The sequence below is a fragment of the Erythrolamprus reginae genome, chromosome 2, assembly GCF_031021105.1.
Source record: "Erythrolamprus reginae isolate rEryReg1 chromosome 2, rEryReg1.hap1, whole genome shotgun sequence".
In the NCBI taxonomy this organism is placed as follows: Eukaryota; Metazoa; Chordata; class Lepidosauria; order Squamata; family Dipsadidae; genus Erythrolamprus; species Erythrolamprus reginae.
The window spans coordinates 94,926,577-94,939,761 of record NC_091951.1 but is presented as its reverse complement, the minus strand read 5'-3'; the positions used below and the strand labels follow the sequence as shown (position 1 = coordinate 94,939,761).

Genomic DNA, 13,185 nt, shown 5'->3' with positions numbered 1-13,185 from the left:
CAGATTTTTTTCTGCTGTCAGTTTTCTATATATTAATGCATCAATTTTAGTTTTATTCTATGCCTTTTTTTCTGCACTTATAACTTTGTATGAATAAAATTACTACTATTAAAATGTAGAATTGTATCTTATTACATCTATTTGCTTGTATATTAATGTCTTGTTTACAAAGGCTCCCTTTAAAAAACCGACTTGGCTTATTAGGACCCACAATGTTAGAACAGGGTCAGCTAGGTGCTGCCACCTGCTGTGGTGTTTCATATTCTAGGTTATACTACATTCTAATTTAAATCTATGTTAAACGCTTGACTTGCTTGTCCTAAACCAAAATCTTCTACTTTGCCTTTAATTGGGGTATAAAGTGTTGGTTATGACCTTTAAAGCCCTTCATGGCATTGGACCAGAATATCTCTGAGACCGCCTGCTGCCGCACGAATCCCAGCAACCGATTAGGTCCCCCAGAGTGGGCCTTCTCCGGGTCCCGTCAACTAAACAATGTCAGTTGGCGGGCCCCAGGGGAAGAGCCTTCTCTGTGGTGGCCCCGGCCCTCTGGAACCAACTCCCCCCGGAGATTAGAACTGCCCCTACTCTCCTTGCCTTTCGTAAGCTCCTTAAAACCCATCTTTGTCATCAGGCATGGGGGAACTGAGACATCTCCTCCGGGCATATACAATTTATGAATGGTATGTTTGTATGTATGTTTGTTTAGTAAATGGGGTTTTTAAATATTTTTAAACTATAATTTAGATTTGTTGTGAATTGTTTCATTTTGTTGTGAGCCGCCCCGAGTCTGCGGAGAGGGGCGGCATACAAATCTAAATAATAAATAAATAAATAAAAGCACTCTTTCCTTCAATTTTTCACCACAACAAAACCTTATAAATTGATTGGTTATGAGCATACTGAATCCATTTGCAATTTCCTGCTCATACAAGTTTTTCCGTAGTTACTTATATAAAATAAGGATGAATAATGGAGAGAAAAATTAAGGAATTTCAGGAATTATGCATAAGTAGGAAAACTAATCATTCTTACAAAAACTTTCTAAATTCAATTGTTTTTTTTATTTCTAATCATACAATTTTGATAAAACTAACATTCTACCATTGTTTTGTTTGTTTAATATGCAGAATAAAATTTAGCTATAAAAAAAAGTGGCATATATATTCCTTGCAGAGTCCTAAAACAAATTAAATTCCTGAGCTTTAGAACTCCCAAGTATAGAGGAAATATTAATACCACATTAGTCAAGCCACTCCATGCATCTGATGAAATAAGGAGCAGCTCATGAAAGCTTAAAATATAAATATGCTATCAGATTCTTCATATTTGGCTTGCCACACAGTACAGTACATACTTTATTAAAATGTCTAACGGGCACAATGCTGTATAGCCATGCAGTAAGACAATTAAACAAATTAATAACGGATAAAGTTATCAAAGAATATAATGTCATGATACTTATATAATTATATTAGTATAAAAATAGCTTGACTGTGAATGTTAGTTACTGAGTAATATGAATAATTTAAGAGGGTGATATTTTGATTCTAGGCCAGTTATAGATTCTCCAGAAACATCTGGTTGGATACTGAAAGAATAAAAAGTTGAATTCAATTAACATGGGTCTGATTTGGTATCATAGTCTTTTAAAACACTGATATACCATACTGACTTATTTATATCTGCTGAAATTTTAGACCACAAGAAGATAGTCTTGAGTTAGTATCTACTTAATTGGATATATGGAAAAACGACATCGCTTCCAAATGAGTTATATTTCTCTCTTGCAGCAAACATAACAGAGACTCTGCGGGGTATTGTATGTTCTCTGCCAGTGATATTACATGACTTAATCCTATCGTCCATCATATCAGAGGAATTTACATACACTCTTTTCAATGTGGTAAATGTCATAATTGGTATGCTCAGTACATTTTATACTGGACTAAGGCCAGGGGTGAAACATTCCCAGTTCACTCGTATCTGTCAGCTGTCAGAGAGCCAATTGCAAAGGCAGTGTGAGGCTCCACCTACCCACCCAGTCACTGCCATTTGGGTTCTTTTACCCTCTGTACATGTGCAAAGTATTCTGGGCATTCTCAGAGGATTAAAGAACCCAAATGGCAGTGTCTGGACGGGTGGGTGGAGCCTCGTGCTGGGGTGGCGCAGCAGGTACAGTGCTGTATTGCAGGCCACTGAAGCTGACTGTAGATCTGAAGGTCAGCGGTTCAAATCTCATCACCGGCTCAAGGTTGACTCAGCCTTCCATCCTTCCGAGGTGGGTAAAATGAGGACCCGGATTGTGGGGGTAATATGCTGGCTCTGTTAAAAAGTGCTATTGCTAACATGTTGTAAGCCACCCTGAGTCCAAGGAGAAGGGCGGCATAAAAATTGAATAAATAAATAAATTAATTTGCGGCCGGCTCTCTGACGACCAACAGGCATGAACCAACCGGGAGCAATTCACCCCTAACTATGGCCTACTAACTACACAAATGATCAATGGGACAAAAAACTTTCATTAAAGATGACTGTATTAGTATAGAGATTGAGAAAGATATCAACTCATCAAGGCACCTTACTCACTGTGTAAGCACTGCCTTTATACGTGAGATATAAATGCATAGGATCTACTGTGTAATAGTGCACCAGAGATAGAAAATGATTTCCCCATATTACTAGGGAAGGAAGTTGGGGGTGGAGGAATAAAAAATCAGGGTAAAGTTCAGAGTACACAAAGCAAACATCCTGAAAAATGACAGGCTCAGAATAAAATTCCGGCTAATGAGTACAGATGCGGTATATTTAAAGAAAATGTGGTTATCTTTTACTTCAGTGTTTCCCAACCTTGGCAACTTGAAGATATTTGGACTTCAACTCCCAGAATTCCCCAGCCAGCGAATGCTGGCTGGGGAATTCTGGGAGTTGAAGTCCAGATATCTTCAAGTTGTCAAGGTTGGGAAACACTGTTTTACTTGGTTGCTAGATAGTAGAGGCCAATAAAGGTAAATCAGAATCAATCAACCAATACTTACACATGTTGCAAATACAGTTTAGAAATGTCAATAAACCACATCATACAATTATATCAGGATTAATCCCTCCCTCCCTTCCACCCTCCTTTCCCCACCTATTGACATGTTTGGAGGATATGTTATAAGCCCGCTACGATGGCTATGTAGTTTTAGTGCATGTTATGACTGTATGTATGTTTTTTATATTGGAGTTCCTTGTTTTTAGATTTTTTAAAATGTACAATTGCTATTTTAGATTTTAAATTATTAGATTTGTCAATACATATTGTTTTTTGTCACTGTTGTGAGCCGCCCCCGAGTCTACGGAGAGGGGCGGCATGGGTGTCAACAAACTCAAACTCAACCCAGACAAGACGGAGTGGCTGTGGGTTTTGCCTCCCAAGGACAATTCTATCTGTCCGTCCATTACCCTGGGGGGGGGGAATTATTGACCCCCTCAGAGAGGGTCCGCAACTTGGGCGTCCTCCTCGATCCACAGCTCTCATTACAGAAACATCTTTCAGCTGTGGCGAGGGGGGCGTTTGCCCAGGTTCGCCTGGTGTGACAGTTGCGGCCCTATTTGGACCGGGAGTCATTGCTCACAGTCACTCATGCCCTCATCACCTCGAGGCTCGACTACTGTAACGCTCTCTACATGGGGCTACCTTTGAAAAGTGTTCGGAAACTTCAGATCGTGCAGAATGCAGCTGCGAGAGCAATTATGGGCGTCTCTAAGTATGCCCATATCACTCCAACACTCCGCAGTCTGCATTGGTTGCCAATCAGTTTCCGGTCACAATTCAAAGTGTTGGTTATGACCTATAAAGCCCTTCATGGCACCGGACCAGAATATCTTTGGGACCGCCTCCTGCCGCACGAATCCCAGCGACCGGTTAGGTCCCACAGAGTCGGCCTTCTCCGGGTCCCGTCGACCAAACAATGCCGTCTGGCGGGACCCAGGGGAAGAGCCTTCTCTGTGGGGGCCCCGACCCTCTGGAACCAGCTCCCCCCTGAGATTAGGATTGCCCCCACCCTCCCTGCCTTTCGTAAACTCCTTAAGACCCACCTCTGCCGTCAGGCATGGGGGAACTAAACATCTCCCCCTTGCCCATGTTGTTTTGCCATTGATTGATTGACTGTGTGTCTGTTTTTATATACATTGGGATTGTTTTATAAATTTATTAATTTTAAACTGTAATTAGATTGGTGGGCATTGGATTTGTTATTATGTACTGTTTTATTGTTGTTGTGAGCCGCCCCGAGTTTGCGGAGAGGGGCGGCATATAAATCCAATAAATCTAATCTAATCTAATCTAATAATAATAATAATAATAATAATAATAATAATAACAACAACAACAACCTAAAAAACATGTGCCAGAGGTGACATGCAGAACCCTCTCTGTGGGCCTGCGCACCACTGCTGTTCTGGGTTCCACACACATCTGACATGCATGAACTCCGGCCAGCTGCTCTCTTCCGGGTTCCAGCATGTCAGCTGGTCTTTGAAGATCAGCTGGCTGGTGCCAGAACTCAGAAGAGCATCTGCTTGCTGAGTGCATGCACATTAGCCAGTTGCTCTCTTCCGGGTTCTGATGGTCCAGAGCGCAGGTGCACCCACCTTCCAGTTTTGGCACCTGGTGCCGAAAAGGTTAACCATCACTGTTATAGACACTGGGACTATCATGGACCACATTTGTCAAGTTTTCACAAAATGGAAGGTATGGGGACGTGGTCGATTACTAAACAAAAAAGAACAAAACCTAGAGAAAGGAAAAGGTCATAGGAAATTAGGGATCCAGACAGTATGTCCATATCCATACTTTTTTGTGTGTGCAATAAATAGAACCAGGCAATATATTATGTTATTCTTAGGAGGGGTTTTATGTATTAATTGTTCTCTGTTAATGAAACTCTCCATTCACATATTGAAAAACTGCAACAGAATTGTTACTTATACTGTATCATCATTTTGTAACAAGACATAGTTCACAGCTTCCTTCAATCTTGGCCTGGACAACCCCCCCACCCAAAAAACCCCCCTCTGTATTCTGCCTTGCTACAAATCCAATAAATAATAATAATAATAATTTTCCCTTGTACTTGCCTGATTCAGATAGGAAATGGAGCACCGAAGTATAACACAATTATATTCCATTTCAGACTGGATAGCAACTAATTTAATTAAACTTAGCTCTCACTTCAGTTAACAGAGTAGGCTAAGAACAATTCAATGCCTAGCCTAGTTTTAAGAAAAAATAGTAATCTGACAGAAAATATGGTAATGAAATCATGAAGGAGTTGTTCTTAAAAGCTAGGGATGCCAACTATTTTCTAAGACTATCTTATTATAGTGACCACAGTGGTTTTTTTAAAATATGAGTCCTACATTTTCAGAAAAAAGAATTTCTAATGTCTATATTAAATATGAGCCAGCAGTGTGCAGCAGCTGCTATAAAAGCCAACACAGTTCTAGGCTGCATTAACAGAGGGATAGAATCAAGATCACGTGAAATGTTAATACCACTTTATAAGGCCTTGGTAAGGCCACCCTGGGAATACTCCATTCAGTTTTGGTCACTACAATGCAAAAAGGATGTTGAGATTCTAGAAATACCGTAGAAAGAAGAGCAACAAAGATGATTAGGAGCCTGGAGGCTAAATCTGGTGAATGTGGCCTTAGAACCAATGATGAGAATTCCTGAAGCTTATGGAAAATGTGAGAAGATTGGGGAAGTCCCAGTGTTGCTCTAAATCTTTGGAAAGATGAGGAGGAGGGAGGAAGGGCGCTGGGGAAAATATCAGCTTGATATCTGTATCTGGGGAAATCCTAGAAATGATAATCAAGCCTACCTCTTATTTGCATACTGTTCTTGTCAAATAAAGCTTATTTTTTTGTGTGTGTGCTTTAACAAAATGTTAGATCCAATCTGGATCAATCACTTGAAGCCACCTTCAGGGAACTTCATGAGCCGAGGTGGTGCAGTGGGTACAGTAGGGTACTGCAGGCCACTAAAAGCTGACTGCTAGATCTGCCGGTCAGAAGTTCAAATCTCATCACCGGCTCAAGGTGGACTCAGCCTTCCATCCTTCCATGGTGGGTAAAATGAGGACCTGGATTGTGGTGCCAATATGCTGGCTCTGTTAAAAAGTGCTATTGCTAACATGTTGTAAGCCGCCCTGAGTCTAAGGAGAAGGGCAGCATTTAAAAAAAGCAAATGAATAAATGAATAAATGAATAAATAACAAAACAAACAAACAAAAATAAACTTCTCTCTAGCTAGAGAGAAATTCCCTGAAGATGGGCTCCAGCATGTGTCCCAAAGTTTGGAAGACAAAACCTTTGGTTCTACTGACTGACCCAGATTGGATCAAATTATAGATATAAAACTACTTTAGAAGCAAGTGATTGCAGAATTCTGGAAACTTTTATTTATAGAAAAATACAGAGCTCATTGGACTTTAAAAGCTTTTTTTTCCTGCACTTGATAGCACGTAATACAGTGTTCCCTCGATTTTCGTGGCTTCGAACTTCGCGAATAGTCTATACCACGGTTTTTCAAAAAATATTAATTAAAAAATACTTCGTGGGTTTTTTCTATACCATGGTCTTTCCTGCCCGATGATGTCATATGTCATCGCCAAAATAATAATTTTTGCAAATAAATAACAAAAAATAATAATTATTGTTAATAAATAATTATGTTTATAAATATCAGAATCACTAAGTGTCTTATTCAAAGGTGAGTACCAGTAATAATGGTGAGTAAATGGTTGTTAAGGGAATGGGAAAGGATAATTTAGGGGTTTAAAGTGTTAAGGGAAGGCTTGTGATACTGTTCATAGCCAAAAATGGTGCATTTACTTCCGCATCTCTACTTCGCGGAAATTCGACTTTCGCGGGTGGTCTCGGAATGCTTCCCCCGCGAAAATTGAGGGAACACTGTAGTTCCAATTCTGCACAAATCAATTTTCCAATTGCAACTTGACCCAGCTTAAAAATGAAGCAAATATACCGGCATATATTGCCATGTACTCTTAGATAGATTCCGGTTTTACTAATTCACAGCAATTTCTAAATCCTAATTTGTAGTTACAGTATATTATAATACTGTCATATTTTTCATTCATATGCTTTTGCAGAGCAAAATTGATATTTTTTATTCTTTCTAATAAAAGAAAATGCTAGACAGAAATTATAGAAGCAACCTCAAGACTACTTGTTTGTCAACAGGATTATTCTCCCAAATCCATACAAAACCGGACCAAATTTTGTACAAAAAGCCTACAAAAAGAAGACTGAGTTTAAATATGGGCCACATGTAGCCAGGAGTTGTGGCAAAACATTTTATAAAAAAAGAAACCTCTATAGGAGAAACAGCTGGGCATCTGCTCTGAAATGTTCTGACTTCTCCATTCTAAACCCTTCTCTGTCTCTCTCCTAATCCTATGACTCATAGCACAGGGTATCCTGCCCACCCTGGGTGTCCCAATGCACAAATACACAAACACACAATGGAAGAGCAGAAACTACTCCACAGTCCTCCCATTAGACCCTCACAGACCACACTGTGACACATCTGCACAAACCCTAATTATCGTATTTTTTCTGAGTATAAGATGCACCTTTTTCCCCCCAAAAGAGGCTGAAAATTTGGGTGCATCTTATATTCTGAATGCAGCTTTTTGGAAGCTTTTTTTCCCCCAAGCCCCAATGAGGTGCTAACAATGTTCCCTGTTCTTCCCTGCTTGCAAGCTTGTTTTCATTTATACTCCCTCTGAAATAATGTGCTGGCTAAGGATGCTAGCCAGATGAATGCCTGGTAGGTAGACTTTTTTCACTATTTTCCTCCCACAAAACTAAGGTGCATCTTATACTCCGGTACATCTTATACTCCAAAAAATACAGCAGCACCCTCCCATAGTATTACTATCTTTCACACACCACACAGGCATCTTGTATCACCCATGTGGGTAAAGAAATTAAAGGGGGGTGGGGAGGAGACCTACCAGTAATTGTATGCATGCCCATGTTCAATGGTTGCTCTGGATACAGAGTCTGTAGGAAATGCAATTCCCCCCCCCCACAGCTTTTTCAAGGAAATCTTGAGCCAATGCAAAATACTACACTGCTCAAAAAATTAAAGGGAACACTTACACAACACAATATAAACTCCAAGTAAATCAGACTTCTGTGAAATCAAACTGTCCACTTAGGAAGCAACACTGATTGACAATCAATTTCACATGCTGTTGTGCACATTCAACTTTGTACAGAACAAAGTATTCAATGAGAATATTTCATTCATTCAGATCTAGAATGAGTTCTTTGAGTGTTTCCTTAATTTTTTTAGCAGTATATTTTCAGGGGATCTGTCATCTGTTTTTCCCTTGCACAGCTCTTAAACTGCACTTTTAATACAAGAAATTACTTTTCTTTTTTTAAAAAGTTAATCATTTTGCCCTGCTGAATCTGTGCTTGCCTTACTCAATTGTTATAAAAGTTCAGCCGGAAACAAGGTAACAACCTGAGTGTGTGTGTTGCATGGAAAAGGAGCAACAGTGTTAATATACTGTAACATAGATAGATAGATAGATAGATAGATAGATAGATAGATAGATAGATAGATAGATAGATAGATAGATAGATAGATGATAGATAGATAGATAGATAGATAGATAGATAGATAGATAGATAGATAGATAGATAGATAGATAGAGCAACTGTAAAGATGCTAAGGTACCACTCTATGCATCCTGCACTGGGCATAATTTACACCCCAATCCCCTCCATTTGTTTCTCACCAAAATTTCTGCGACCGGGACTTGGAGAAAGTTTAAGCTCCGGTTACTCACAGATGCATAGTTACTTATCCGGTTACTCACAGATGCAGCGCAGACGTTTTTTGTAGACGCCCCAGATGAACTCCCCGCACAGATCGCACCAGGTGGGTTGGCTCTGAGTGCAGGATCGGAAGAGGTGCCCTTCGCCGAGCTCCTCCGTTAAGTTCGGATCGGTCTGGCCGCCCAGCAGGCGGATCTGGCGAACGCGGCTTAAAAGCTCGGGTACTTTCCCGGGCGAGATCCTCAAGGCATTGGCGCGCTCTAAGCGGACGGGGCGGTCGGGCGCGCCCCGTGGGCCGCGCGTCAGGTCCAGCTGCTCCTCCAGCCCCAGGTTCTGCAGCTCGATCATCTCTTGGCCGGTGGGACGGTTCATGGCCCCTTCCTGCGCCGAGGGCGGAAAGGAAGGAAGAGCTTGGGGACCCGCATGGAATCCTCATCGGGGTCCGGCGGACGTATCCATCCTCTCCACCTCGGAGCTCGTTGGAAAGGAATCCTCGCCTCCCGCGCGGTGTTTTCGCTCCAGCTCTCTGCTCGCCTCCTTCTCGTATCGAAGCAGCCCGAAGAAAAATCACAGGGGGATCAGGGAGTCAGTCAGCGGAGCTTCGTCCCTTTCTTCTTCTCTCACCCCATTCTTCTTTGCAACAAACGAGGTAGCTTTCCGGGATTTTATTGCGATGCGTAAAAAGTTTGGAGAGGGCTTTTTACGCGCTTGTCCCGCGGGTAAAAAGTCTGAAGAGGAAGGCGGCGGCTGTTTGTGTTTCCCTCGAGCTGCGTCTTTAAAAGGGCTGCTCAGCAACTTTATTTTTTGCTCGCAAGCGATCGGAGGAAAAGCCTCTTTTCTTTCATTCGGGTCTCCCTTCCCAGCAATGGGATGGAGGGGGAGTAGGGGAGTGGAGAGAGAAGCGCGGGCGGTGCCTAGCTTCGGAAGCTTTGGGGCCGACGCTCTCTCCCCCCCTCCTCACTTCCCGCCTTTAAGGCACCTCCGGAACAAGAAGTGACTGCACCCGCAGAAGAACCGGTCCCACGCAGGACCGAGGAGAGCGGGAGTCTCGCAGCAAGGAGGCAACTCCCCCCGCTTGATGAGGCGGGAGGGTGGCGTAGATGCGCGAAGGGGAGAAAGAATCTCATGGAACAGCGCCGCGGTTTATAGGCGGAGGCACGGCTGGCTTTGAAAACAGAGAAAAAGTTTTAGCAAGAGGGAATTGAATAGAGAAAGTGGAAAGCTGTAGTCTCCCTCCTCCAGTCGCGACATAATCCCACCCTTCTTGCACTTTCTCTGATGGTCATTAAGCTGGACTTTGGCTCGTCTGCGAACTTCTGCTGCTGGGTGGAAGTTGGGAACGGGTGGGGCCTGATGTCAGCTATGGGTAGAGGGGGCCAGCGATATGGCCCTGGGAGAAATCGGGATGGCAAAGTGCCCACCTGGTATGACCAAGCAGATACTGTTAAAAACAAACTCTACTATTGGTTTGGAGTTGAGCTGATAAGGAGTCACTTTTTCTCCTAGGGCGGCCACTTTAGACTGCAAGTTGCTGGCTAGATGGCCACCATCCTTGCTTGCTTGATTTATTTATTTAGACTTCTATGCTGCCCAATCCCGAAGGATATAAATGCAAAAAACAAAAAACAAACAAAAAAAGATAAATGGAATATGCAAATAGAAAACCCTGATTAAACCCCCATAATTAAACAATCAAGACAACATGCATACATAACCTTTCAAACAATTTGGCCATGATGGTTGTTAATTCATGCTCCCCAGGCCTGCCGGCAAAGCCTGGTCTTTGTGGCCTTATGGAAGGCCAGTAGGGTGGGAGCAGTATGGACATGGGGGGGAGTTGATTCCATAGAGTCGGGGTAGCAACAGAGAAGGCCCTCCCCAATGGCCCCGCCAACCTGCCTTGCTTAGTCAATGGGACCTAGAGGAAGCCAACTCTGTGTACTCTTATTGGTCTCTGGGAGGTATGCATTCCAGAGACCAACTTGTGTGGAGCACCTGAGCACCTAAACAGATGAAATACCGCTTTTTGTGTGCACATTACTTCTTTCAGGCACAAAGGCGAGTCCTTGGAGAGGGACGGCATACAAATCTAATAAATAAATAAATAAATGAATGAATGAATGAATGAATGAATGAATGAATGAATGAATGAATGAATGAATGTTCTCCAAACCAGTCTTTCCTAAACTGGGGTCTACCTGATGCTTGGAACTACAGCTTTCAGAATTGTGAGTTGGTACAGGAATTGGCTACATATGTATTGTAGTCTTAAAAACCAAACTTCTAACTTTTAAGTGTAAAGTAATGGTTGCTAGTGGATTACTTGCAAGCTGCATTTTAAAACAGATTACCAGAATCACAGTGGTTTAGGGTAGCTGCTTGCTTAAAGAGGTAAGAAACCACATCTACTTCTAGCTATTAATACTTCCCGCCTGCAAACAAAGCTTTGTCTTTGCTTAAAATAATTGCTCAAAAGTATTTTCCTTTCATGCACATGTTGTCCCTCAGTCTCTCTTCAGTCTTATATGAAAGGATCTCTGCTGTATACTGTATATAAATAAGGTCTCCTATTAACTTCCTTCCTATTTTCCACTAAAGGTAAACTCTTCTTTGAATCTCGCTCAAATCTTAATGACTTCATAAAAACATCCGTGTAGTTTTCTTGGTAACAGTGGTGTTTACCATTGCCATTTTTCAAAGATGTTTTCTCAATTTTTCAGTTTAGGCTACAGTCCTGAGATATCATCACAAGCTCTGATTCCACTGGCTCCATTGAGACCAACCCCAGCTAGAAGAATGGAAAACAAGATTAACATTGGCGGATGCTGGGATTCATGCGGCAGAAGGCAGTCTTGGAGGTAATCTGGTCCTATGCCATGTAGGGCTTTATAGGTCATAACCAACACTTTGAATTGTGTCCGGCAACCAATTGGCAACCAATGCAGTCTGCGGAGTGAGGTCCCACAAAGTTGGTCTCCTTAGGGTCCCATCAGCCAATGACGGCTGGCGGGACCTAGAGGAAGAGCCTTCTCTGTGGGGGCCCCGGCCCTCTGGAATCAGCTCCCCCCGGAGATTCGCACTGCCCCCACCCTCCTTGCCTTCTGAAAAAATTCAGAGACTCATCTCTGTCGCCAAGTGTGGGGCCATTAGATCTCTTACCCCTGACCAACGAGTGTTTTTAGTGTGATTAACCAAGTGAATGATAATGAACGTTTTAAAGTGTTTTAGGATTTTAAAGGTATTTTTTAATTACATTAATTGGATCAGATTCATTACTATGTTTTTATATATGTTGTGAGCCGCCCGGAGTCCTCAGAGAGGGGCGGCATACAAATCCAAATAAATAAATAAATGATGTATTGGCAATGCATTTATGTGACTGCAACAATTGAGACAGAAGTTATTTTAAACTCCAATCCCAAATCGGATCAGAGTAATAAGTGCGGGCACACAGCAGCAGCCAGTCCATGGTTATGAAGAATACCCAATATTATATAGCAGTGATGACTAACCTTTTTGTCATCATGTGCCGGAAGCATTTGACAGTGAATGCTCCCCCCTGCACCCATAATGCAATGCATGCATGAATCCCCCTGGTGCACCACACACGTGTGCATGACCCCCCACGCATGCATTCTCCCCACGCATGCATACACTCCCCGCACATGCACATGTGACAACCCACTTCCCCTGCACCTCCTGCATCTGTGCGCAACCCGTGCTTCTGCCCCCATGCATGCACGTGCAACCCCCACATTCCCCTTGCATGTGTTCATGACTCCCCCCACTCTTACGTGCATGACCCCTGCACACGAATGTGTTTCTCCCTCATGCGCCCCGCGCAACAGCAATCTAACAATTGGCTGGCGGGAGGCACACGCACTTGCATGATGGAGCTGAGCTGGGACGATGGCTCGTGTGTCCGCAGACTGGCCACCTGTGGCAGGTGTACCTTAGATTCAGCATCATGGTTATATCATATTTATTTATTTATTTACTTACTTATTTGTTTGTTTATTTATTTATTTAATTATTTAATTTATTCGATTTTTATGCCGCCCTTCTCCTTAGACTCAGGGCAGCTTACAACATGTTAGCAATAGCACTTTTTAATAGAGCCAGCATATTGCCCCCACAATCTGGGTCCTCATTTTACCCACCTCAGAAGGATGGAAGGCTGAGTCAACCTTGAGCCTGTGATGAGATTTGAACCACTGACCTGCAGATCTACAGTCAGCTTCAGTGGCCTGCAGTACAGCACTCTACCTGCTGCGCCACCCCGGCTCTTATATGAGATGCCTTAAGGTCTTCTCCAGACTTTTT

At 42.6% G+C, this 13,185-nt stretch overlaps 1 protein-coding gene across 1 annotated transcript in view; it reads right to left on the bottom strand.

Moving 5' to 3' along the window:
- RASSF1 (Ras association domain family member 1) overlaps positions 1-9,672 on the bottom strand; it is a 39,194-nt gene extending 29,522 nt beyond the window's left edge. Inside the window, exon 1 of the mRNA XM_070738744.1 lies at positions 8,904-9,672. Coding sequence (XP_070594845.1) covers positions 8,904-9,234 — 331 coding nt within the window. The 5' untranslated portion in view covers positions 9,235-9,672. The remainder of the gene's footprint in view (positions 1-8,903) is intronic.
- Between the last annotated feature and the right edge of the window lie 3,513 nt (positions 9,673-13,185).